The sequence below is a fragment of the Rhodamnia argentea genome, chromosome 9, assembly GCF_020921035.1.
Source record: "Rhodamnia argentea isolate NSW1041297 chromosome 9, ASM2092103v1, whole genome shotgun sequence".
Lineage (NCBI taxonomy): Eukaryota > Viridiplantae > Streptophyta > Magnoliopsida > Myrtales > Myrtaceae > Rhodamnia > Rhodamnia argentea.
Genome location: NC_063158.1, coordinates 13,084,484 through 13,111,983, shown reverse-complemented (window position 1 = coordinate 13,111,983; position 27,500 = coordinate 13,084,484). Strand labels below are relative to the sequence as shown.

General features: G+C 39.2%; 2 protein-coding genes across 8 annotated transcripts; one reads left to right on the top strand and one right to left on the bottom strand.

Moving 5' to 3' along the window:
- Positions 1 to 744: 744 nt before the first annotated feature.
- LOC115729697 (transcription factor TCP2) lies at positions 745 to 12,438 on the top strand. Of its 6 annotated transcripts, none has more exons than XM_048285048.1 (5): positions 745 to 877; positions 985 to 1,091; positions 1,980 to 2,058; positions 2,584 to 4,665; positions 12,101 to 12,438. In XM_048285048.1, the coding sequence occupies exon 4, from the start codon at positions 3,087 to 3,089 to the stop codon at positions 4,620 to 4,622; it is 1,536 nt and encodes a 511-aa protein (XP_048141005.1). In that variant the 5' UTR covers positions 745 to 877; positions 985 to 1,091; positions 1,980 to 2,058; positions 2,584 to 3,086; the 3' UTR covers positions 4,623 to 4,665; positions 12,101 to 12,438. The 6 variants fall into 6 exon arrangements, with proteins under 6 accessions (XP_048141005.1, XP_048141006.1, XP_030516182.1 ...); XM_048285049.1 differs by having other exon boundaries at positions 751 to 870; XM_048285047.1 differs by lacking the exons at positions 745 to 877; positions 985 to 1,091 and adding exons at positions 1,128 to 1,321; positions 1,722 to 1,799.
- A 1,646-nt stretch (positions 12,439 to 14,084) lies between these two features.
- LOC115729699 (F-box protein At4g18380-like) lies at positions 14,085 to 17,544 on the bottom strand. Of its 2 annotated transcripts, none has more exons than XM_048285050.1 (2): positions 16,156 to 17,544; positions 14,085 to 14,743 (listed from the first exon to the last, which is right to left on the bottom strand). In XM_048285050.1, exon 1 carries the CDS (start codon positions 17,331 to 17,333, stop codon positions 16,176 to 16,178), a length of 1,158 nt encoding a protein of 385 aa, XP_048141007.1. In that variant the 5' UTR covers positions 17,334 to 17,544; the 3' UTR covers positions 14,085 to 14,743; positions 16,156 to 16,175. The 2 variants fall into 2 exon arrangements, with proteins under 2 accessions (XP_048141007.1, XP_048141008.1); XM_048285051.1 differs by having other exon boundaries at positions 14,085 to 14,757; positions 16,157 to 17,544.
- Between the last annotated feature and the right edge of the window lie 9,956 nt (positions 17,545 to 27,500).

Genomic DNA, 27,500 nt, shown 5'->3' with positions numbered 1-27,500 from the left:
GTGAGGCATTAACTTACTAAGGTGACTGATCAACAGTTGAATTTCCAAGCATTCTTTTATCATGTCATCTAATGAGTGTTTTCAGTCAAGAAAATGGGGGTTTCCATGGCTATCCTAATCCATCGATGTTTCTACGGGTTAGGGTTCCAAACCCGCCCTGCTACTAAGTCCATCTAGCCCGGAAATTGCCAAGTCCTAAAGGGCCATGTTGGCGAATTTGGATTAATCTTGTGTTTGATAGCTATCTTTCTAAACAAGATAGAAAAATGACATCCCTAAACAAAGTTGAAAAACTGAGACTGCATTTGCTTTTCTCTCCGATCAAAAAGTAAGAGCTCTTTCAATTCTATGAATTTTTTCAGAATAATTTTTTTTAAATACGAGCTTAAATTTTTTTTTGGATTGCCTAGTATTTCACCAATTAGTAATCCAAGATTAGATAGAGTTATGAAACGGGAGAGCGATATAGAAGAGGAGCATGCTTCGAACCGTTCGATCGACCGGCCCTTTCATAGTCCACCAATAAGGTCGGGGTCGGACGGAATTGATCGGAAGTGGAAAGTCGCGCAAGAGAGGATTGGAGTTGGGGGTTGGGGATGGTGTTTCATCGCGCGCAAATTCATCGATGCAAGACGCCCGCCAAGCTTTTTTTTTTTTTTTTTTGTGATGAGTTATAAGAGACATAAGGGGTTAGAGGATCAAGAGCAATCGAACGTTATTACAAAGGCGTACGGAAATTTAGAGGATGCAACTGAGAATGGCATTCCGGACAAATAGTTGGAGACGGAGGGGCGAATAAAAGATTGTAGAGAGAGAGAGAGAAGCTCGGGGTCAAATTTTGGTGGAATGAATGTGGATCAACGAACGAAAGTGAATCGTAACCCAACCCAACCCAAACCTCTCTCTCCTCCCTCTTTAGGGCAATCTTGAGCTCATAACTCTCTCTCTCTCTCTCTCTCTATACCTCTGTGTCTGTCTGTGCAGATATTTTCTCCTCCGAGACACTTGGATTTTTTCTTTCGGTCTCAGCCATGAAAACCAATCCCAAACCCCACTTGACAAGACAGACCGAGCTGTAGCATACCTGTCTGGTACTGTCTCCCTCTTCTCTTCACTCGCTAAAAGCTTGAGCTCAAGAATTCTAGTTGTTGTTGTTGTTGATGATGATGATGTCCATCTCAGCTCAAAGGTCCGTCCATGGCGGGTCATGGATGAGCAGCGAAAGTCCTTAAGAGCGTGTGCGAATCTCGAGAGCCGCAAAATCTGCATCTTTTGTCTTTTCTTTTAATCTGCTTGCTGGAGAAGTAGTTTGCCCAAGAAGGTGTTTCACTTTGCCTTCCTCTAATTTCTCACAAGCAACACCATTGTCTCTCGATGCTAAAAGCTCAGTAATTTAAAAGAAAATCATGGGTTTGTTTCGTTCTTGTGTTGAGACTTGAGATTGCTGCTGATGCTGCTGCTTCTTCTTCTCCTTCTTCTTCTTGGAATTTGGTTTCAAGATTTTGAGACCCTTTGAAGAGGGGCACGCAGAGAAGCACAGATTGATGTTCGATTGGAGAGGGAACTAATCAATCTGAGGAAGTTTTTGGATTTGCACGGATTAGAAGGCAGATCTGTGAAGTGCGAGCTTAGTTTGGTTAATTTGGCTCCAATTCTTGCTTTCCTTCAACTTCTTCTGCCACAAAAACAAACAAAGGAACAAAAAAAAAAAAATCTATGAGGGCCTTTTTTTTTGGCCTTGAGAGCTCAACACCTGTCACAAATCCGACCCACCAACAGCAACACACATTGTTTCCTTAGTATCAAGATTTTCCTTCCTTCCTATTCATTTTTGTTCTTTTTCGTGGGGTTTTTTTTTCCTGTTCTGTGGGTAGTTTAGAAACAGCGCTCAAATTAATTAGTGCCCATTATTGTTTATTGACCTTCTGGGGCTCAACACCATAACTCATCTGGGCTGTTCTTGTGTCTGCCATTTTTAGGTCAGCCAGAGCTTCTTCAACAAGAAAAAGGGTCAGCTGTAGGAGCTCAGATCAAACGAGCCGTACCAAGAATTGACTGGTATTTCAGCTTTGCTTATTGAGCTTTGAATCTGACAAAAAAAAAGGTGAAATTTTTGAAACCTTCCAGATCAAGGCTTGATATGTAGCGAGCGGCCACCACACTAGCCATTACTCAGTAGCCCCCCTTCAACTCTCTTTTATAACTTCAATCCACCTTTTTTCTTTATCTTTGGGGGTCCTTGGAAGCTTTTATCAAGCTGTGAGATAGGTTTTGAGCTGTTGCTAAAAGCTTTGTAGCCACAATAATGCTCATAGGTCTGGGGTGGGTGTAGTATGCGAGTGTATCATAACTAAGTCAGATCTCTCTCTCTCCCTCTCTCTCTCTATCTGTGGTCAGCTGAATGAGTAAGGTGAGCCTGTGTGTATGTGTGGTTAAAGCGACGTGTACGTATCAAGCATCTGATGCTTGCTGTTTTCATTTTTCTTTCTCTCTTTCTTTGTGAATTATGATGATGATGCTGAATGGTTAAATTTTCCTTTTTTTTCTTCATTGTGGCTCTTTTGGGCTTTCTGGTTTTTGCAGTGCTGAAGGCTGAGGCTTCCCTGCTGAGACATCCTTCTCAGGCTTTGCTTTTGAAAGAGGCACACACTGCAAAAAAACCTGCAAAACTAGTGATAGAGAGAGAAGAGAGAAGCTGCTACTGCTCTGTTGTTATTTGACCTCTCTCTCTCTATCTTCTCACACAATCACACAGACATACCTGACTTGGACTTTGATATGTCGAAGGCGTAAAACAGGCTCTTTTTATCGCTACACAGCCAAAGTACTCTCTGTATTATCGTCATCAATGCGTAGGACATCGCAACCCCACCTGCACTCTCCCCATTACCACCACCACCACACCCCTCAAAATCCCTCCTTTTTACTTCCAAGTTCAACCCACCACTTCTCTCTCTGAGACTCACTTCCTCAAATTTCCAAAACCCCTTCCTCCTTCTCTCTCTAGAACAAGCATAAATTCGAGTAAAAAGCCAAAGGGTCTCATCAAGTTCTCAGTCCTTGCTGTTTTAAGGCATGAAAGTGGCATGGAGGTGGAGGAGATCTTGACACAAGCCTGCAAATTCCCTAGAGTTGGAAATGGAACCAGCAGGAACATGGATTCGGCCAAGATTGTGCTGAAAACCGGTGACCACCAGTACCCAGATGACGAGGAAGATGGGGCACAGCACAAGCATTCCATGAGCATTGCCGCTGCCGCCGCAGTGGGGATCGGTCTTGCCGGCAGTGGCACCAATAGGCTCCGGGGTTGGCCCAACTCCCGGATCATTAGGGTTTCACGGTCCTCCGGCGGAAAGGACCGCCACAGCAAGGTCCTGACCTCGAAGGGACTCAGGGACCGGAGGGTCCGCCTGTCCGTGGCCACTGCGATTCAATTTTACGATATCCAGGACCGGTTGGGCTATGACCAGCCGAGCAAGGCGGTGGAGTGGCTTATCAAGGCCGCATCCGACTCCATTGCGGAGCTTCCTTCACTCAATGGCTCGTTCCCCGACACACCGCAGCAGTTCAGCAATGAGAAGAGGGCCAGTGACGGGGGCACGGAGCAGGAGCACGGCTTCGATTCGGCCGAGGTTGAGCTGGACGGTGACTCAAATTTCCAGCAACAGCAGCAACAGAACCAGAACCTCTCATTGTCCAAATCCGCTTGTAGCAGCAACTCCGAGAACAGCAAGGGTTCGGGTCTCTCTCTGTCCCGGTCGGAGCTCCGGGTTAATCGGGTGAGGGCGCGCGAGAGGGCAAGGGAGAGGACTGCGAAGGAGAAGGAGACCAATAATCAAAACCTGAACCCAATTTCTCAAAACTCTTCCTTCACTGAGCTCCTCACTGGGGCTATTAGCACTGGAAACACCACCACCACCACCACCAATACCACCACCGTTGCCACCACCACAAGTAGTCCTTCCGGCAGCAGCGAGGCCAATCCGTTCCACAAGACTACGGCGAGGCAGTGGAGCTCGATGGCCATGGAGTACTTCAACAGCGGGCTATTAGGTGGACAATTCTCCAGGGGACATCCTCACCACACGTCTGGTGGATTTCCCGGGCAGATTCAAATGGGGAACAGCACAAATTCACTGCCACAAGCGATGCAAGTTCCAGCCTTTACCATCTCCACTGAAAGTGGTGGAGGGGGCAGCCACCACCTGGAGCTCCCGCATATCTCCTTCGTGCACGACCACCTCATCCCAGTGGCGGCAGCCACGGGCACGTCGCAACCAGAATACAATCTGAACTTCAGCATATCTTCAACCTCTTCTTCTTCTGGCCTTGGCGGCTTCAATAGGGGGACCCTTCAGTCCAATTCGTCATCACCGTCTCTTTTGCCTCACCACCTCCAGAGGTTCACTTCTCCTGTAGACGGTCCAAGCATGCCATTCCTGCTTGGCACGGCCATGCCCGTAGCTGTTGAGACTAATCACCACCACCAAAACCACCACATTGCCCAGTTCCAATCTGGGATCGATGGCCGGTTGCAGCTCTGTTACAGCGACCGTACCCAACACGCCGGGGCCGCTGCCGCCGCAGCCAGCAACCACAAGGGAAAAACAAAGAACGAATGAACCCCATCAAGATTCCATTCGTATGTAATCCATCTCCTTTCGGGTAAGATTCCAACACTTCTTTTGTTTACTTTCGTGAGTCCTTGGTCGATGATGCCTATTGCGTAATAGCCTTTGCTTGCTCTAACTAAGTGGCTGCTTGTTTGGGTCCTTTCCTTCGCTCAATTCTTGAACTTTCATGGGTTTTCTTGTTTCTTCATTCTCTCTCTTAATTTTCTGTTTCCTTAGGTTTTAGCTTTTTGGATTGATGTGCTGGGGTATCCTTCCCTGAATCTTTATGATTTCTTTATTGCTAATTTCTTTAAAAAAATTCTTGGGAAGCATTAAAAAAGAATAATCTCATTGGGGTGGGGTAGTATTTTCATGGTTGTTATGGTATATTTTACTTAGGTTTCTCTCTCTCTCTCTCTCTCTCTCCTGATTCTCTGTTCTGCATAGGTTGCTGTGAAATATTATAAGAGACCGGCTCCTTGTCTCCTCCTTTGTTTCTGAAATTTCTTCGGTTCCCTCTCACTCTAGCAAGCACTCTCTGCAATTCTTCGAGCCAGGTGTTGCCATTGCTCTGGCTCATTGAGCAAATGTAGGTCATCAGGTCATGACATATTATTCCACAAACACCAAAAAAAAAAAAAAAGATGGGCTTTTTAAGGTTTTGGTTTGGTTTTGTGCTTGTGTTTTTGTGCCCCTCTCATGATCGTGGGCCTTTCTAGCAGCTTTAACAAAAATATCTTGATTCCCTGTTTATTAATTTCCTCTTTTTCCTGTTGTTGCTTTTTATTTGTTTTTTTTTTTTTTTGGGTTAAAGTGCCTCTGAGCTTGCCACACATGGCTATGAATCGGCGCACTGTCGGGTTTTATTCTTTTTCCGGCTTACATGGATCCTAGAAAATCATATGTTATACAGTTTCAAACTCCATGCACGTAGGCATATCAACTTTATTGATATGGAGCTTTTGGTGACGCTACTGTGGTGATGAGAATAATGTTGATTTCCTGCTTTTAGGCAACATATCAAATCTTGAGTTGGGACAAAGGGGATGATTACGAAAGGGTTCTTTAGTAATTTAAAAAAAAAATTGATCCTTTCTTTTTCTGATCCCTCTTTCTCCTTTCCTTCTCTCTGATTACAGAGGTGATTGATTGCTCTAAATAGTAAGTGAAGCTTAAGTACATGATTAATGCCTTTCAATTAGGGACAAGGAAAAATGTCTAAGTTTCTCTCTGCTTGCTTGTTTTTTTCTTTTTTGGGGGAGCTAAGACCAAAAAATGTCCAAGTTTTCTGGATTTCAATTAGGGACCAGGAAATATTTCAATTAGTTCTCTTATTTTGCGGGGGCAAAACACTAGTTAGAGGATTTGGGGACCTGGAGACTCTTCTGGCTTATTCTTTCATTAAGGAAAAGGTAGAAGTTCTGTCATGAACAGGCAAAGACATAGCGAGCAAGAGTCGTGTGAACTCACATTGATGAAGAAGTTTAAAAATGGTAAATATCCAACTATCTAGAAACATTCTCATCAGCAATCTCATCCATGAATTTGATAAAATTTCCTTGTCTTTCTTAGGTCTTAAAAAGAACCGGGTATTCAGGAAAAGAGCCTAAAAAGCATTTTTTCTTTTCATTTTCAGGTTTTTGAGAGAACTGTTTATAAAAAAAAAAAACGAGGTCTAAAGAAAGTCTATTCTTGAGAAGTCATCTCAAAGTCTTAATCCTCACTAGTGTTAAAATTAACAAAGGGGGCCGACCCTTCGTATTCATGTGTTAAATATGTTTGGTGTCACAAAACTTAGCCAACACGAAATTTCCATAACATGAATCTGTCATGAAAGTGGCCGCATGATTCAATCCTAGTACCAAATATAATATTTTTGAAATGTCAATCTTTTTTTTCTATGGCATCACACATCTCCTCGTTACCCTGTTTATCTAAGTTAATTATCTTAGTTTATTCGAATATTATTCATTTCCTTATTTTATTCGAATAATGCTCGGGGTTCAATTGATCGGTGTTTCATGATACATGGCTCCTGCAGCATCGAAGCATGTACATATATTGGTTTTAAGACGTTTACGACATGCTTAGAGCATCTAAGAATAAACTCAACAAAGGACACAGCATATGAAAAGGGCTAATCGTTGCTGTGTGTTGTTACTTAACCAAGAAAATGAACTCAAGAGACTCTGGTGTATCGTCTTGTTTTGTCATTAGTTAATAAAGAACAACCTATTTTATCCTAAAATACATATTTTTCCTGCAAAAACCAAAGTAGCCAATGTTAACTTATGTCTACTGGGACCTTGCCAAGTGCTATGCTCAATACTTGGTAGTTCTTTTTCTGGTCATCTAGCAGAATAATTTTGATATGACGTGCATTATCTCGCATGCTTGATAAGGGGGATAATTGTCCAAAAAAGTCCTAGACCCAATGTACAGCGGCCAATTCATGCCAATTCAGTCCTAAATATTTTGACGATTTGCCAATTTTGTTCTAGACCTTTCAATTATGTTAATTTAGTCTTAAATATATTGAAATTTTGCCAACTTTGTCCTAAACTTATTATTTGATTAATTAACCGAAAGGACTACATTAGCAAATCATTAAAAGGTTTAGGACTAAATTGGCAGAATTGAAAAGTTTATGATTAAATTAGAAAGTCATCAAAATTTTAGGACTAGATTGGCATAATTAAAAGGTTTGGGACTAAATTGACCGTCATTCATTGGGTTTAGGAATTTTTGGACACTTTTTCCCTTGATAAGGTGTCTCTTCTTTCGACCAAAAAAAAAAAGAAAAAGGTGTCTCTTCTTGACACTAGCAAGGACCTCGAGGACACTTGCTAACAGAAGACTTTAACTATTTAAACGATTCATACCGTCGGGACTCCTGAATTCAAGGCATTAATAGTTATGCTGCATGACTAAGTGTCATGCTAAACATTTGGAACAAAGCCGGGACCTCATGAGGGAATAGAGGTTTGGATTAAGGAGTCAAGATAACATTTGATCCAGTGATTTTAGTTATTTCAACGTGGGTTGAAGAAGAGGATCATGGAGATGAAGAAAGACAGAAAGCATATGCTTCTCTAATCAGACCAACTCCTTTGGTCTCTGTAAGTTCTTAGTTGAAGAATGGAGAAAGTTGTCTCTTACATCGACTACACAGCACACATTTTTCGTGCGCAATGGAAAATGAGAGCGGCAAATATTCAATAAATAAATCGATAAGATGCTTTAGACTGGTTGAGAGTTTTTTTTTTTTTTTTGAAATCGAATTTAACATCAACATCACTTTTATCCCAAACTAGTTGGGGTGAAATCGAATTTAAATGGTAGAGAAATGAGACAGTATAGATGTGTACAAAAGTATGGAATCTGGGAGAACTTAACAGTCGTGGAAGTTGAATATTACTGAATATGGGATGAGGAAAGGTACTAAATTTCACACATAAGGAAACAATTTTTGAATAAATGGTGGAGATATTTCCTTTTCTGATGAGTAAAAGCAGTAGCAGACAGTATCATTTATCACTGAAGTCCAATTTTGAGGTCATGAACTGCCTCTCAGATTGCTTTATGTATAGCCGAGTCTCTTATTTTGATTTTCCATACTTTCACAAACTTTACAAAAAAGGAAGATCGACTGTTCTTAAGCTGGTAATTAGTATAAGTAGTTTCTGTGGCATGCAAAGGACTAGAGATTTAAGTTCTTTCCTTCCACATTTTTTCCTAATCACCGGTCAGAAATATGTAATTCACAGAAGGGCAACTTACACGTGTCGCCCATATAATGGTGAATATGTAGAAAAACCTTTATACCTACATCAGACATAATAATATAGTTGATCTTCTTCATTCAAAATGGAAATCTATTAAAGCAGTACTTTCCTCTTATAAGTTGTTGCAGAAGCTCTTCTTGTTCATGCTTTATTTTCAAAAAAAGGAAAAAGAAAAAGAAAGAAAAAACCTCGTTTTGTTTTCTAATGTCAACAAAAAGGAGCCAATGCGGGTATCATGGATTAACCTCCTACTTCTATGTTCTTTGGGCTATTGCAGAATTGCTCCTGAAACTATGAGGAGACCCGAGTTCTTTGTTGAATAGAGAGGATGAATTAAATTAGATGTGAAAAATCTACCAAAAACTGTTCTTGCCACTCCCATCGCTTTCCTATGTTCGATTTTCTGTAATTCTTTTTTGGAAAAGTGTCTTAAGGGATTGTGTTTTGTTAGTGTTTGAATATTAAATCATTTCTCAATATATTAGCCTAAACTTTCAGAAAGTTGTTCCAAAAAACTTTACATGCTATTCAAGTAAGAGGTCCCCGAGTTCAAATCTTTCTAGATCCCTTATTACTTTTTTTTTTTTTGGTCATAGATCCCTTATTACTTCATCATATAGGTTTTTACACGTTAGTTTTAGGCCAAAGTTGCCTTCATAACTTTTAAGTTTTTAGAATAATTGACGCTAATTTCACAAATTTTACAACTAACTTTCCAACGACAGAACACAAAAAGGTAGTATACTTCAATGCTGGTTTCTCTCGCTCTCTCATTCTTTGTCTAATGGAAATTTTGGACATTAATTCCTTTGAATTTCCTCACTATACATAGTTAGAATTAAATCTAGCAAATGTAACCCTTATCTCATTGGTGTTGTCTTGTCATATCGTTTTTTGTCCATTGAAAGATCCCAAATGTGATCACTGCCATATATTTTGTAGGATGTGGCTTTAAGGCAGTTACTAAGAACATGGAAAAGGGTTGTGAGTTGATACTGTGTAGAAATTCATTCTTCCATCAAAAGAAATTGTACATACCAAGCTGTAATAGTTGTTGGTCTGCTGCTTTGAAAGATGAAATAGTTATTAAAAAAAAAAAGTGGAAGGTAAAACGAATCGTTCTATGGTTATCAATGGCTTCAGTTTTTGGAGATGTAAATCCTTTGTTTGGCATTTAAGGGAAGCAACCAACACATCCTTTCAATGTTGGTTCATTCCATTTGTCAGGGTCACTATTTCCTCATTGTTTCCATGAAAATTATTTCATCTCTACCATGATTGAGAAGTTTGGTCTGCATTGTGCTATTTGTTAGGAGTAAGCAGTTTTAAAGCCGGTTGGGCAATGAAGAGGCAACCCATTCTATCCCAATCTCAAATTGGAAACATGTTGCCCTCAATATGGTCCTAGTTTTGAAACATGCTGCACTCATTCTGGTCTTAGTTTTGAAACATGTTATTGCTTTCAAGAACCGTATTTTCTCGAATAGCATTGAATTCTTCTGTAGATTATTCTTTTGACTTAAAGAGGCATTTCTTCTCAATCTTAGAAGAAATGAACAAAAACGTGTTGCCTGTCTCGAGTACCGAGTACCTGGAAACCGACTTCAAACACTGCATTAGTATCTGGGTGTTCCTAGGTCATGTTCAGCCTTAGTTTGGAACTTGTCCTGTAAATCTTAGAGATGACTAACACTTAAAACACGTAACATTCCCCTTGGACCCCGTCCATCCTTGTGAATCTTGTCGGTTCTAACAGGTTTTTCTTACCTTCTTTTTCCAGAATCGGTGCAGCACATCATTCTCCTTCATCCATTATTACCGCATGTATAGACTTAGTTTGTACTTCTCTTTCATGCTCACTTTCGTTGCTGAGGTTGGTCCCTATTGGTAGCTTGCCTTAAACTTAGATTCATCATGTGTTGGTGAAGTAGAAATCCAACACAATGGGATGAGAAGAATACCGCTCATTTCTGGATTTGGCTCTCAGCACCTACTAGTAGTGATAGCTTTAGTTCCTTCAAATATTTTCCATTAGGATGGTTGTAGTGTCTAAGTACAAACCATGAAGGGTTAACTGAATTTTGAAAGAGAGAGCACTAGAATTTTTTTCCCATTAGTTGAACTTGGCTTAAACAGTGCAAGGGAGCGGTCAGCTAAATTCACATACTTTTCCTATGTATCACATTAATGGTGATTGTTGATGTACTGGTTAAATAATTGATCTTTCTTATTTATTCTGATCGACGAGTGAAGATATCTAATCTTTATATATTTTCTATGACAAAGATGTTGCTCAAAACCACAGTGTACCATATGGTCATAGGTCCTTGCTGTAGCTAATCTCTGGGGGTTTAAGTATTTCTAGCCAGCAAATTCCTTTTATTACCATTGAATTTTGGGCTGCAGAAAACCTTAGTCCTGAATCTTACCCCACGTTGGCACGTCACCTATGCTTTCTGCTTTATGCGAGCTTGTGCTGTTGCTTTACCTTTGTAATAAAAGGACCTTTCTTTCCAGGAGAATATGCACCTATCCATTTTAGATGACAAACTACTATAAAGTCTAATTTAAGGAATATGAGTCTTGTTTTCACTGTCCGTTAGAGCATAGTAGTACCCAACACAAGCAGCAGAGTGCAAATGTCACCGGCAATTCTTTGCAGATCAGCTGGCATTTGCCAGAAATTCCTATTAAGTCACCAGTTGGAATTACTGTTGCACTTTCTGATGGCGGACTGACTTCCAATGACATTAAACATATCATACCTGAATGAGGTCATTCCATCTCCGTATGAAGTAGAAAGCTTCATAGTGCTGATGGAGTTGCAGTCTCTTGTCTGTCAATTGTCTTCTTGAGCTCCGTAGTGCTAATGGAGTATCCATATATCTCTCATCTTTCGTACTGGGCTGGCTTATTTCGCTCATTCATCTTCGCTACCACTGGTTATTTACGAATAGGGTAGTTCTTTTGGACTAGCACTTGTTTAGCCACTCTCATTTGCTTCAATGAAGGCTATCCTTCATTTCTCACATTCTAGTTACCAAAATTTCGGTTTGACTTCTTCTGGGTTTGCGGCTGTAGATGTTTGCCATTTCACGAGTGTTTCGAGTTTGTGGAAATAAAAGCAGATTGATGGTATGTCCTTTTGTATTTGGTCCTTGCCTACCGTCCAAATATGTGAGAGTCAAAGTAATTCTTGCTGAAAATATCATAACTGAACAGAAGAAAGTGACAACAAGTACACATTTTTAAGTGAAGATTCCAAACAAGAACGTGGAGTCTCGCAGTCACATCTCTCTATTTTTTTGTTTTTTGCTCCAACAGCCGCATCTCTCTTTGTTCCTAAACAGTCCAATTCTTGCTCTGGGGAACAGAAAAGGCTGTATGTTGTTGAGTGATGCCCTTAACATGAGACATATGTTCTATCACATTGTTCTAACCATTTGAAGTCTGCAGTCGTTCATCGCACAGATTGCTTTTGCTCATGTGTTCCTGTAAAATGTACAGATTACATTCATATAATTGTTTGCTTGTTTCTGCTATTTCTTATTTCACGACGTATCAAAGTATTTACTCGTGAAAGGTATTGGTTGGAAGATTTCGGGATGTTGCTCAGTTTCATTTCTTGTGATTCTTTATGGAGTTCCATTGAAATAAAACTAGTTTAGACCTTATTGTCTTCATAATCTTATTTCTTTTCAGTTGATGCAGCTGGATGCAATCGCGAAGAGAGTGAAGATGTAGATATGGTGGCGAAAAGCCACGAGCGGATCGGAATGCGACCTTTTTACATCTTTCGTCATCTATGGATTTATTTATGTTTAGTTTGCTTATATGTCGATTTGGAAGTAATTTCGGCTCGAGTCCGAGCATTCGATCTGTATTATCCCCCCGTCTCATTGTGTGCTTTCCTTGTTTTTCCCAGAATATGAATCGAGAAATGTGATTGTTGCTGTTATTCATTGTTCTTGAAACTGTTTTATATACAGTCAAATCAGCCACAGCATGAATCATGGAGATCGAGCATTGCCACAATCCAATTTCACATGCCTTGTCTCATGACCCGCATTCTTTTAATTCTATTTGCAAAATTAAAGTCCTTCAGTTCGTTTACGCTTTCTTTCTCTCTGCCAAATTTCAGATCTTTGCTTTGAAGGAATTTCTTGAACTACACATGGAGCCATAAAGATATGCAGTGGAGGGTGCTTATCAATGTCTGTACGTATTATGTATAACAATTATTAAAGGAACTCGCACGCGTGGTCAAGATAATTTATCGACAATTGCGTGTCACGTGACTAGATGATGTGGGTTTGCGATGCCCGTGAAATCGATTTTCATGAGAAGCACCGATACGAAATGCCATGACAGAAAAGAACTACGTGGAGTATAAGGATAGACGATTAACACACCAGAGAGAAACAAACAACGGATGTCACATCGACATCAACCGATCTACCCGAAACTTTGACGAGGTTTGATTGATTTACATACGTTGACACAAAATGATTATGTATGCAGTAATGACTATCCAATCCTGCGATTATAAAAAGGAGTTGGGTTTGCTGGACTTGATTGCCAGAATCGAACTGCATATGGGTATTGTTCCAGCTCAATCGAACAGTCCTTCAGCACCAAAGACTGATAAAGTATGATTCGTGCTCTTATTTTTTGAGGTGTCTGATTATTTTCCATTGGCCACTTAACTAAATTTAAAGTCAAAATATTAGCAGCTGTCGCTTTCCCAAGAGATAAAAATGAGAGAGAGAGAGAGAGGTAGAGAGAGAGAGAAATTGGTGACACCATCGATAATTCAGGGGTTGCTAATGATCCATCATGCCGGTTAAAATAATGAAACAAGGTGCAGACTCACAATGCAGAGAGGGACATTATAGCAAAGATAACATGGCGTGGAACCTGACGAACATGAAGTAGTCCAAACTTGGTCCACATGGATTTTTTATATTCTTGGCAATGCAAGCTAAGAAACCTCGTGTGTACATTAACAAAAGAAGCAACCCGAACAGATCAGAGATCGGCATCAGACCAATAATTGAAGGGATATAGTCATCTCTCCCTCTCTACTCAGACTACTCAGAATCAACTCTTTTAAATGAGAATGGCCAAAATCTGCTCCGAAAATGGTTCAAGAAGTGAACCAAAGTGACTAGTGGTAGTGCATGAGGACTTCTCAAGACAGCAATCATTTCCTCAACCTCAAGACAGTGAGGCTTCAACTTCATATTTTGACATCACAACTACCTATGCTATTACTACTCTTCAGGAAGAATGCTCGTCGGTGAACCTGAAGGTGGGCACCCCTAGGACCTACTTAAGATAAACACAACTCATTTTCAGAATATATCCAATGAACCCAACTACTGCTTTTGGCCCAAAGCAGCACAGATCAATCATTTAGAGCGCCTCCAGTCACCTTCTAGCCATTTTTCAACCGCCCATATTACAGCAAAATGCTTGCTAGTGAGAAGCAAACCATCATGAACACTACAAGATTACGGGGAATGGAAAACAACAAAAATAGGTAAGACCCTGCGAATCATCTGAAACTGCACCCGTCATTATGACATGTGAAAGGAACCAACCACTTCACCTTATTAGATGTCTGCAAGACAAGGTATCAACGAGTCACACATAAAACAGCATTGCAAGAGAAGCAACAGAAAGGGGGGCGAAGAAAAACTGATACAAGCATACATCATATCACAAGGTCTCATTGATCCCTTTGACTATTACAGCTTTTCTATATAACAAGCTTTGAAAGAAGGATGAAGTTGTTAAACATGACGTTGCACACCCTGTCCCGTGGGACTGGAGCCTACACTCCCGCATTCCATGCTACATCACCCTTGCAATTAAGAACTTGCGTTTTTTTTGTTACCATAACTCGTCATAAGCTCAGAATTCCACCTTCAAATCCTTTATAGTTCACCCCTACCGACTGTGCTGGCATGAGCATCAGGAACTCAAAGGGCCGTGGAGAGTGCACTGGTCAGTGAACTTCTAGAGTATATGTTCTTCACTACACTATTCACATAGCATGCGATGATAAGTTCAAAAGCCTACAAACTCAGGAATAGAACATCATTTTCTATAGCTGCACGTAGTCATTGCAAGCATATGCCTGAGAAAATTAACGAGCAGATGCATCTCATTATCAGAGCCCCATACAGAACAAGAAACTTGCCGTATAGGGCCACCCAAAAAGTACTTTCCATACACAGCACATTTTGGCTCGGTAGAAGCTGCATCGGCTGCTGCTTAGCACAGACAAAATTGTGGTCCGATCCTTCACCTACCAGAAGGGTACAACTTGTTTTCCTTAAAGAAATCAGCTTACCCTGAAAATATAATAGGTTCAACTATAGGTGAGACGAAAAATAGCTAAATTAAATAGGAATTGTCTTTATATGTTTTCTAATGAGATAAAGAGAGTAAGATAAAGTCGCTCAAAATTAAATGAGCAAATATCATAAAACTTCATTTATACGATAGTGTAATAGCATCATACGGGTACTCAAACCTAGAAATTTGGCTGACTACAATCGAAGATCGCTAAAAGGTCAAGCATTGTCTTGTCAGAGTGCATGGCTTAAATATCTCCCAACCAAGGACAAATAAACATGCTCTACCAAGTTTACAGAATCTACAGCTCCCAAAGAAGCAGGTGTTTGGAAGAGCTTATTGAGAAGCAGCTTCTTCCAAAAAGGTGTAGCCACTCCATGAAAGCATTTGGCAAGTAAGTAGAAGCTAATACACCCTTATCCAAACAAAAAACTAAGACGATTAACCTAGGCAGACTGTCAAGAATTGGCATATGAATGTTATTGCCATTTTCTCTACCCCAATATAAAAGCTTTTTTCAAACTAATATGTGCATAACATGTCATCCATAAAACTTCTTTTTCATACATGAAAAGATTGACTAATCCTCTGACCACAGAATGGACACCAAATTTGGCTCTGCCAAATGTTAAAGCAATGATAATCATTCGCTAAATTTGGCGGTTGACAGTGCCTTTTTTTAATTCATTTCCGGAAAGCTGTAGCAACTCTATTTGGTCAACTGGTAAAACTTGATAGGCAAAAGAGGTGAATTTACAGCAGTCCATATTTGATCTTGGAAAGCAGCCTCAGGTGGCTTCAGTAGTTTCTGCATCTCTTTTTGTTACAATCAAGATATCTCTCACGTCAGTAGACATTCCAAACTATAGGTATCTAAGGTATCCATTGAAAGCAATTTGCTCATAACTTTGACAAAAATCCTCTACATAATACTTACTAATCACTATGGAGCAACCTCAACACCAAAAGCTGCATTAAAACAAGCAGGCTCCCAAGAAAGACATTGAAATTATCGTGCAGAGTCAAGTGACAACGTGAAAACCAAGTCCTTGGAAAGATGCACCTTAGAACATTTAAATTATGCTCACAACAAGAGACAGACTTCCCTGCGGAGCTCAAACAGAGAAATCATACACAATTGACCATCTGAAAACATCCAAATCTACAAGATCTATAGGGAGGTTCCAGTCTACTAGTAAGGGTGCATCAGGAGAAGACGATGGTCAATCCACACCCAAAAGAATGCCAAACAAAATTTTGTCTGGCAATTATTTCTTTTAATAATCTACAAACTAGTCAGGCTGCAAACAGACTTATACCAATACAGAAACAATATGCAATGCCTCTATCGTATCAAACAGAAAATATGAAGCAAACAAACTATCAGAGATGTACCTGAACTTCCAGGGGTACATCAAAATGAGTTCATCTCCAAGCAGTAGGTCCTCCTTTTGACCAGCATTCTAGCTGCAGTTCCATAAGGCTCCTCAAATGCAGTTGAAATCCAAGAACCATCAGCCATGTCCTTCTTCAACCCAGACTGGTCACTAGGTCTAATTGCAACCAAAGTTGCCCCTTTAAGTACAACCCCATCGGGCAATTCCAGGTGAGGCGCATACCAGAGCCTCATATTGAGCGCAGGAACTAATGTCCTCTTCGAAGCTGAAGAAGCTGACAAGGGTTTCACCCTCAGCTCCTCGAGCTGCTCTCTGTTCATGCACAACACTCCTTGTCCATCAGCATCCGTTAAAACCAAGCTATCAAGAGTCTTGTGCTCTGCAATTATGGGCTGCAATAAGTAGTGCCTTGCAGATGCAGCAATCAAAGAGCTTATTGTCCAAACAACCCTCAATTTGAGGCCTCCATTTGTGTAGAAGGACTCAGGAATACTTCCATTATCGTCATTGGCGCAACCCGCATCTGTTCCATTCTCAAAACCCACGAGATTCTTGAATGGAAGAGGCCGCACAACCGAAGACGCACCCAAAATCACACAATTGTCAAGCGTAGACCCGAAATGCGCCCTCCACTTCAACAAAACCCCACCGTCAATCCCCAACTCCCCGCTCGGCAATTCAATGCGAAGGAACCGAATCTCATTGAAATTCTTCAAAACCTGAGTAGGAGAGTGGTGAGTGACGCCACCTTGGTCCATTTCGCCATCGCATTCCCTTCCGACGGCGAGGGAAGACGAAGAGGAAGGACCCAACTGGGACCTACACGCTCCGGAAAACAAGCCAAGAGCCTGAAGAGGCTTCACTATGTTGCCCAGAACCACGCGGAAGAAGGTCGAGAGCGGGTTGCGCGCCTTGTCGGAGAGAACAGGGGAGGCGGACTCGTCGTCGGAGATGACGCAATCGACGCGGACGAGAACGGTGTCGACCTGGGGGACCAAGTGATGGAACCGGCGGGAGACGACGCCGCAGCGGCCGAGGGCCTTGACGTCGGCGACCCTGTTGAAGATGAGGAGAAGGAGGGGGTCGGGGAGGCGGTCGAAGTGGTCGATCGGGAGGGGCGCCGGGTGCACTCGGGAGGGATTCGGATCTGACCTCGGACACGACATGCTCGACATCAATCGAGACAGCCCCGCGAAAGATGGCGAAGTCACCAAACGCTCATGCCTTGCACTTGCCGCGGATCTAACCAGGGCATCCCTATTCTCGAGTGACAGACTCGAAACCTAGAGAGAGAGAGAGAGAGAGAGAGAGAGAGAGCTCGAGCAGAGAGGAGGTCGAAGATCCACGCCAAGGAAACGACTTTTTAGAGAGAGAGAGAGAGAGATGACGATGAAATGAATGTGAGCTGTTTGGTCTAGTGGACGGGGTAGTCGCGGCGTGGGACTGCACAGGTTCGGTTACCCGACCCGAATCGTAAACGGGTTTCGATTTTCTTTTAATTCAAAGTATCGCTGCTCGTCTCAGACTCCATATGGATGACCATAAAGATTCCTTTATTTCCTTTATATCTACTTGAGGGAAAATTCCAAAAAAAGGGGCCTGAAATTTTCTTATTTTCTCAAATAAGAACTTCAAATGAATCTTATTTTAAATAAGAGCCGGAAGTGCTCTTATTTTTTAAAACAAGTATTTGAAGTAAACGTTATTTTAAATAAAGGCCTGAAGTGGCCATGAAATTTAAAAAATAGCCTGATTTTAAGGGCATTTCAGTCTTTTTTATATTTGATTTTTCTTCTTTTTTATTAAACTTTTCCTTTTTCTGTTTCTTTAAAATTAAAAAAAAAAAACTTATAAAGGCGAGAGCCTCACCAAGCGGGGGAGGGGGGCAAAGGCCCGCGCTATCGTCGATAGGCGAGGGCCGACTAGCCCTCGTCGACCCTATCTCGAATTTGGGCGGGGGGTTGCTCGCCGCAGCCTTGACCAAGCGAGGGTTGGTGACCCGCGCCCTTGTCAAGGAGAGGGCCATCGACCCTCGCCTAGTCCCGGGCGAGGGCCGTCGATCCCCGCTCCTCGGCCCTCGCCTGCGGTTGGCGAGGCCGTTGGCCCTCACGGAGGCGCTAGCCTTCGCCGCCCATGCCGACCCCCACTAGCCGTGGGTTGGCTTTCATAGGTGGGCGGGCAGCCCTCTCGTTGGTGTAGCTATTTTTTTCAATTTTTTTTATTGTTTCATTTTTAAAAATCAAAAAAGGAAAAAAAATATAAAAAAATAAATAAAAAATCAAAATGAGAAATGACAAAAGTGCCCTTTAGGCCATGCCTTTTTTTGAAACTCTATACCACTTTAGGCCCTTATTTGAAACATATTGTGCCACTTTAGACTTTTATTTGAAATAAGGTTCACTTGAGACCCTTATTTGACAAAATGATAGGATTTCGAGCCAATTTTTTTGAAATTTTCCCTTTACTTAGTAAATAAAATTAAATTTTTTAATCTCGATTAGAGTTTTTTTTTTTGTTTTTCTTATTTTTAAGACTCATCTCTCTTACTTTTTACTCTGCGAGAGTCGAATCCGCACCTATAATACTAGCGTCCCCACCTCCCAATCTCTTTACTAACATGGTAGCATGCCTATTGGTAATCTCAATTAGAGCTTGGTGAGCCTTTTGAAATTTACGGAACTGCTCTTATTTTTTGTAAAGAAAAAAACAAAGTCAAGGTTGGTCGTGAAATTTGCGAGAAAAAGTTTATTTCAGTACATATTTTGGCATTAGAGCATGGGTTTTAGCATTAGTGTTGGATCTTGTATTTTTTTCATTGTTTGTTCTGAAATCTTTTCGCCTTTATATATATATATTTTTTCCGACTCCGTAGGTTTCATAATTGAAGATATATAGTGCACTAATACTGCATTAATGGTTGCATTTACACATTTGAAGAGCTCGTATTGTTTAGTTCATGTGCAATAATTTATTTATTAAAAGAAAATTTACGCGGTTGATGTTACCGACTAGTTTAGCAAGTCGGGTTTAAAATTTCTCGGACGGGGTTTATGAAACAACAAAAAGTTGACAGGATAAGCATTCCTAAAATCATTCTCACTTTTGATGATTTAAAAAAAAATACTCTTTTATGTGCATATATATATTTATTTTTTTTACTTTGAAAAAGGTATTGATCAATTTTTCAGTAAAAACAAAAGTATATGGTCCGGGGTTATAATGTTAGGTCTCTTTTATATGACATCCTTTCAACACCACATTTTGCATTTTGCTCATTGAAAACAATTTATTAATATTATTTAATAAAATATGAATGCAATTATATTTTCCAGAGACATGATCACGTGAAAATTTCACATCCCTTCAGCACGACTCCTTGCGACATCCTTGTTTTTTTTTATGTATGACTCTTTCGAAAATGTGAATTAATGGCAATACTTATTTGAACAAGATATAAAAAAAAACATTTTCTTTGTATTTTTCAAAACTTTACTTGGGAATAATAATAACAACTAGTTTATTAAAGTGAAAGAGCATTAGCAATACTTATTGAAGTCCCCAACTTTATAGGTGACTTCATGTTTGACACAGAAAGAAGAAGTTCAAAGTTCAGGCTACTGAGGTTTAAAGTTAAAAGGTTCATGTTTTTTTTTTTTTAATTTTTGTTTCCCTCTTATAATAACTCTAGGGCTTACTTGATTGATGGACATTTCACATATTATACACTTCAATGGTCACCTTATGAACTAGGGTTGTGCTAGAGACTAAACGAATGTACAATTCATAAATCTCACAATTGTACCCCTCGAAAATTATGTTGGGCTCGGTACAAGAAAAAGATTGATGGAGTTAGAAAAAGAGGAAAAAAATTTTTGAGCGTGTTGTTAGAAAGCATAATTCAAAAGTTTAATTTAATAAGTGAAGGGAAACCAGAATAGAATGTATATAGCATGTCCAATAGAATCCGATTAAGTTATATCGAAAAGTCCAATCCCGAAACATAAGCTAAGATGTGGCAAGGATGTAATGAAACATATGCTGAGGAAAAAACCTAAAATCTGATCCAAGGCAACGCAAGTTGAGAGTCAATAAGAAAATTCACAATGCTTGATGTACAAGTACTTTGCGAAATATAAATGATTTGAAAAACATCTTATTAAAAATGATCGCTTGTATCGCTTAAGATATTTGATCAATGAAAAATATTTTCATTATCGATTAAAATTTATATCTAAATATTTTTTTTTAACGATAAAAACATTCAACATTCGTTCACTTTTGCAGGAAATACGAGCGATTAATTTTAAGAAAAAATATTTTTCAAATCATTGATTTTTCACAAAACAAGCGGCACTTCGCCATCGATATGTCGATTGTTACTTGGTATAAATGACTATGAGTTTTGAGTACAACCCAAGTTGATGGTTTCACGTGAGTCTTCAGGAGTATGGCAATACAAGCAAAGATGTCCTTAGGCGACAAACCAAGTAAATCGATGCAAAAGATTGTGATTCCCGTGAAGCAATGTGTTCGCTCCGTAGCCCAAAATTTCAATTGCAAGAAAAGCAATAACTCCTCTCTCTCTCTCTCTCTCTCTCTCTCTCTCTAGAAAATTCTATAATTGCCTGTATTTATTACGAGTATTTAATGCAACAAAAAAAAAAATGATCCCTTATCCCTATATGTCCCCATAACTTGATAGCTACATAAGATGGTCGCATATCCTTTTATATTAGTGATTTATAGTTAGTCTAGACAATAATATCGTAGCGTCGACGTCGACAATTATTTAGAATTGTGCTCATTTGTGTCGGAAATCGCAAGCACCGTTCGGTCGGGAGCTATGTATGGCTATGGAGAGCTACTTAAGGGTCCATACTCCTTTTTTTTTTTTTTTTTTTGAGGTCCATACCTTGGAAAAGTATGCTTTTTGGAAAATTAAATTCGAAGACTTTAACATGAAAGGCCACTTTTATATTGAGCTTTTTTCTGGGAGAAGAATGGTAGGCAACAACATTTCAATACAGCATTGTATTTCTGGTGATGTCATGGGCAAACCATACCAAGACATGATATTGCTTAGGCTAATATCGCCCAAAATTTCAAAATGGTACATCCACGCCGATAAACTAATTTTTGGGTCACGAATATAACTAAATCGATACACATGCCGCATTTAATTAGTTTTTGTGTCACTGAAAATTTCAAATTGATGCATTTATGCCACATTGATGCAAAATTAATTTATGCCGCACAAAAAAATCCCAAATCCCAAATCACCAAAATCTTATAGTGGGAAATTTCTATTCTGCTAATTGTGCACTAAGAGCTCCCTCAAGAATATACTAAAATCTCTACTTTTTTGTGGCGCAAAAATTAGGTTGGGGTAAATGCGGCATGAGTGTACTGGTTTAGGATTTTTTTGGCACAAAAATTAGTTTTTTTTTTGTCGTAAACACAAAAATTAGCTTGAGTTCTTTTTTTTTTTTTGTTGACAAATTAGTTTGAGTTTAATATGGCACAAATATACCGGTTTGAGATTTTTCGTCGTATTAACCCAAAATATTACTAATAAAGTTTATAATTCTATGTATGCATTGATATATTTGATATCCGATAAGCTCACGTATTAGTTATATAATATTATGATATTTAAATAGTAAATTACGCCTTCATTTATCATCTTGAACTTTTATAACAGTGGTCTCACAAAATTTTTCATATGAGACCTGCTAATTCATATTTATTTATTTGTAGTCAAATTTATGAATCATTGATATTTATAACTCGTAACCCCTCAATTAGAGCACAGTCGAAGAAAGCTCTGCAATCGGAACTATTGAAAATGAATTATATATTTGGTTCAAATATATATATATATTAGTAAATGAAATAAAAGCAAAAAGATTATAATTGAGAAATCCCTTGATGACTGTCGCATTGAAAAGGAGTAAGTCTCGCCTGTTTTTGTATACGACTTAGGAAAAAATACAAGGTGTTACGGCTTAAGGATCTGTCCTTTCTCTCTTCAAGCATGTTTTTGCGTGTCCGAAAACTAATGCTACAGAAAAGTGAAAAAGGGTTGGTGAGATAAAGAAGGTAATAAAAATTACTTGAGGAAATTGCTCGTGTTCTTCATTTCGTTCTCTCTAAATTTAATTTAACAAATGCTAGTGTACGAGGTATGAGAAATATAAGTTAACGAACGCTAGTACTCCGAACTTTTTGAATTTGGCTAAATGTGAAGTTTCCGTTTGATTGATTAACACAGAAATTGCTGATGTGGTACTAACGTTATTAGGTAATCGTTAGATGTCTAGATTGATTGACACAGAAAATCATGTTATAGACCACCACAGGAAGGCTCGGCCATTGCCTCTTCCACCATTGCCACTGCTTGGCCTCACCGCCACCAGCCACCACAGATCGTACCTCGCACAACCGCCAATGACAACGGCCTCAGTACCACAGACGACTCCTTTGCCTTCGCCAATAGGATCGCCGGAGGCATTTGTAATTACAAAAGCATGTGAACATTCCAATTACAATCTGGCAACAATAACATGACCAAGCATCTCCCAAATTGACCACAGATAAATGACAGAGTAAACTATATAATGTCTAGTTCTATTACTAGATTGATTTTGCATTAAATATAATCTAAATCTAGCCACTTACCCATTCTAATTGAGTAGCATATGGATTTTCTTTGTGTGCTTGTGATGGGTTGGCTTGGGTTCATCGCTTCGTCATTTGGCCAGCATTTGGGGAGCTTCAACATCTTTATTTAATTAAAAACCATAAAATATTTGAAAAAAAAAAAGGTTGTATCTTAATGATGGTTGAAAGCTTCATGTCGACTCTAGAAGCTACGTGTTAACTCTGGAATTGTGATCGCCAATAAGCCACATGTCTTGCTGGTAAAGGGATTGGGAGGGTGGGGACGTTAGTATAAGATGTGTAGAGTTCGACTCAGCGCTCTGCAAAGAGGTAGAGCAAAAGTCAAAGAGATAAGAATTAAAGATAGAATAAAAAATAAAAAAAGAACTCTGGAATTGTGGTAGATCAAAGAAAGAAAAGAAAAACTCTAAATTGTGAGAAAATCAAGTAACCCGTTTCTTCTTAACACATTAAATGCATTTTTACGTAATGAAATCGTCTAAATCATAATTAGCTAGAACAACCAAGCTTGTTTTAATTTTATTAAGCACTCAATGTTTTGATTTTAGCACTTCTGAGTTATTGAATATGATTACCTTTTTACCCACTCTTAACATTTTGCCCGGGTGATTTCTTGAACTAGATTTAGAGCACAAACGAAGGTCAACTCCCTTGCCCAATTGGAAGACAGTCATGAGGATTTTATGAGGATAGCTTTTGTTTTTTCTAAATCAAACTGAAATCCAAATAAAATAATCTTTCTTGTTCGATTATAATTCTGGGACACAAGTGTAAAAACCCATCTATCTTAAGACTCATGGAATATTTGCAAGTCTTCTGAATCGGTTGAGTTGAGACTTTTAACTCGTGCATGCGCCACGGTTTGCATGCGACTCGTTCCCGAGCTGGGAACGCTCTGCGCCCCAACCAACTACCTCACGAGCATTTGACCTATCTCGAGACATAAAGTTAGGGTTAAATTTGCTAATTTAATCGCTTATGGTTTTCTAAAGCTATTGGCGATGTACACTAGACCATCGCTCAATTCACCAAAAGAATTGGCAATCTATTAAGAGCACCACTTATATGAATTATGGCTCTCCAAACGCAATGTTAATGCATATGGAAAACTAGAGACTTGAAAATTTGTGCAAGCATGCAACCTGAAAATTAGAGGCAATGACACCGGTAGTCTTTGAATTTTTACTCTTTATTCAATTTCAACGTCATCTCTTAACTTATTTTTTGTTCAATATCGTCCCTGAATTTTTTGAAAGTCCTTCAGAATGATCCGTTTGTTAAAATCATTAAAGGAATTTGTTGACATTGACAGACTATTCCCTTAGGTTTTGACTTATCAATAACTTTGTTCAATTTCGTCCCATATTTTGTTTATTTATTCAGTTCAGTCCACGAACTGCTTTTTTTTTTTTTTAATTCTCTCTCGGTTGTGCCATCTCAAATTTAGATCTAATCCCAACTTGGATATTTATTAAACCCCAACATAAAACGCCCGTTAAATGGATTACATAACACAAAAACGTTCATAAATTCTTACGTACAAGAATGCTTGTTCTTACAAGTTTGTAATGATATCCAAATGTATTTTAACATATTATGTTTGCATAAACAACATTTTAAATTATTCTAATTAAACGTGTCTAACCGTGCAAATAGGTTGGTGCATTCATACCAGAACACGTTTATTATTCATCGTGATTTATCTTCTACAGACACATCGACAAATGCCGTGTATATGTCTTGTCAAGGGACCGCACCTAATGTTACTGGTCCTAAATAAGCGATGTCAAGGTTTACCTCGAAGAATATTTAATGATCCTCACCTTGTTCAAGTGAAGGCTATAGAGATACAAGTAAATTAAAATAGCTTAAGGACAAGATCGTGCAAACTAATAAAATTCAAGAAGGACGAAATGGAAATTTTTTTATTTGACAAGTCAGTAAATAATGAGCAAAAGCTGAAGAATTATTGGCATCACTACCAAAAAAAAAAAAATTATAATTTTTGAAGACTAGCCCAAAAAGTTTGGATCCTTTAATATAGCACCTATACCTAATGCCAGAACCACATTGATTATTGTATTGAATGTCCCTGTTATGTGCAAACACTTAGTTTTTTTTTTCTTCTAAAGCACTATTAATTACTTGATGAGCTTTCTTCAGAACATTAAAAGCTGCAAGCACCAAGCGACATGTGATCCGAGCAGAGGTTTGATCTGTCTGAACAGCCTTGTATTATTTTCCTCGTTTTATGACAGAACGCAAGAGGAATACCCGCACGTTGAGGCATGTGTTCATGTTATGCGACCCCCGACTTTCTCGAGAAAATGGCGGAAAAGTTGCAGCGCCGTGGTGTCCGGACGATCTCGGAGAACCACCTCCCCCTGGTCGAGGGAGACGACTCCGTAGGTTTGGATGATCGAGTGTCGAGATCGGATCGCCGGTCACCTTCCGACTTCGGGTGCGCCGGAAGTTGTGGTGGAGCAGGGCTTCAATGGCCAGTCGTGACGTCGGCAAATTTGCTTTAGATAGGAGGTGGCTAGCGTATTTGTGCTAGGGTCGCGTTGGTCAAAACTCAAAAGTAAGCTGGACTATATTTATCACGAGTCTATGCTAAATCTTGAATTTATTGTATGTATTAATCCTACCCAATTGCACGAAAGTTTAATGTGACCTTTCTGACTGATTTTTGGTGGAAGTCATTGATGTGACGGTGTGCTACATAGGATTGCCGATGATAATCGAACTGCCATGTCAGCGATCTCCGATGAAAATTAATTAGAAGGACTATATTGAAATTTCGCACAACAGTTTAGGATTAAATTGGAAATATTGCAAAAAATTTACAATTGATTTGACATTCGTACAATATGTTTAGGATTGATAGGGGTAATATTCCCCAAGTATTAACGTCTAGGCATGTGCTAAGACACGCCATCGAGCAAGGTCCGAGGTTTCTCCTTGTCTCAAATTCGATTCGCTCTCTCTCGTGATTGTATTGCTAAGGTCGTTTGTGTTGACCAATTTATGTTTCGCCCGTTCAAATTGCTTAGTATCTTGTTTGGAGATCGTATGCCCACGGCACATGTTGTTCAATGTAATCATGGCATGTAAAAATGGGAAATGTGGCAGCTCATAGCTGTATCGGTTGTTTTATAGATCAGATCGTTTTACAAATTCTTTTTTATTTTTTTATTTGATTTTATTTGTTCGTTGCCCCTTTTATTAAGAGAAAAAAAATTGTGTTATTATATTAAGTGGATAAGTAACTTCTGCGGGAAATAACATATTCATTGACTCGTGGCTCGAGCATCATTTTCAAGCCAATTTGAGCCATTGAGATCAACTTTTCATGGTAGTTCATCTTATGGGAAAAGTGTCAAAAAAGTCCTAAACCTATTGCATTAGTGCCAATTCAGTCCTAAACCTTTTTTTAGTGTCAATTCAATCCTAAACCTTTTGTATTGGTGCCAATTAAGTCCTAAACCTTTTATTAGTATTAATTCAGTCCTAAACCTTTTACAATAGTGTCAATTTAGTCCTAAAAATTTTGTATTTATGCCAATTAAGTCAATTCAGCCAATTTTGATTGGAAATCACCGGCATGGATGTCAATTATCCTACGTGGCACGGTTGGCGTTAACGTGGATTTTTTAAATATTTTTTTGATATTTTAAATAATTTTTAAAAATAATTTTGAAAAAAACCAAAAAAATGCTTAAAATATTATTTAAAATATTAAAATAATATTAAAAAATGTCCAAGTTAGCGCTAGCCGTATCATGTAAGACAATCGATATCCACGTCAACGATTTTTGATCAAAATTGGCCGGATTAACTCAATTGGTATAAATATAAAAGATTTAGGACTGAATTGGCAACAATACATAAGGTTTAGGACTAAATTAGCACCAATAAAAGGTTTAGGATTGAATTGACACCAATGCAAAAGGTTTAGGACTAAATTGACACCAAAAAAAGGTTTAGGACTGAATTGGCACTAATGCAATAGGTTTAGGACTATTTTGACACTTGTCCCTTCATCTTATCATCATTCATCGCATTAATAGTTATGTTAATAGAAGATAACATAAATGGTCTCTCAATTTTAGCTTAATGTCTAGTCGTTTTTTTAATTTGTGCAGTATGGTCCCTAAATTTTGGCCCAACACGTAATGTCATCCATGGACTTTTAATCTCTTCAATGCGGTCCTTAAAGTGTTGTTAGATGTTCAATTTAGTCCCCTAAACTATATGAAAACAACGCAAAATGGAAGGACTATATTGAATATTTACCAACAGTTCATAGATCGCATTGAACAAATTAAAAGTCCAAGGACAATATCGCGCATTGTCCCAAAACACAAGGATCGCATTGTATAAATTAAAAGTTAAGAGGCGACATTATGTATTAGACTAAAGTTCAGAAACGAAATTTTTGATTTGCAAAAGTGAACGGGCTCCCACACTTCACACTCGATTCCTAACCGGCCTAGAATAAGCTAGCGGCGGCTATGATAAGCCAACTTCAAGGATTCGAGAGAATTCATGCGAAGTACAAAGCGTTGTCTCAATAAAGGACATCGGCGCCCGCCTAGCGATCCGCTTTCGAATTCATCGGGGGAAGGCCGAGACAACACCGATCTATTTGTACATAACCG

Bases quoted from the DNA above. Each gene is read 5' to 3' on its own strand.
- LOC115729697 (XM_048285048.1), top strand. From the start codon at position 3,087: ATGGAGGTGGAGGAGATCTTGACACAAGCCTGCAAATTCCCTAGAGTT.
- LOC115729699 (XM_048285050.1), bottom strand. From the start codon at position 17,333: ATGTCGAGCATGTCGTGTCCGAGGTCAGATCCGAATCCCTCCCGAGTG.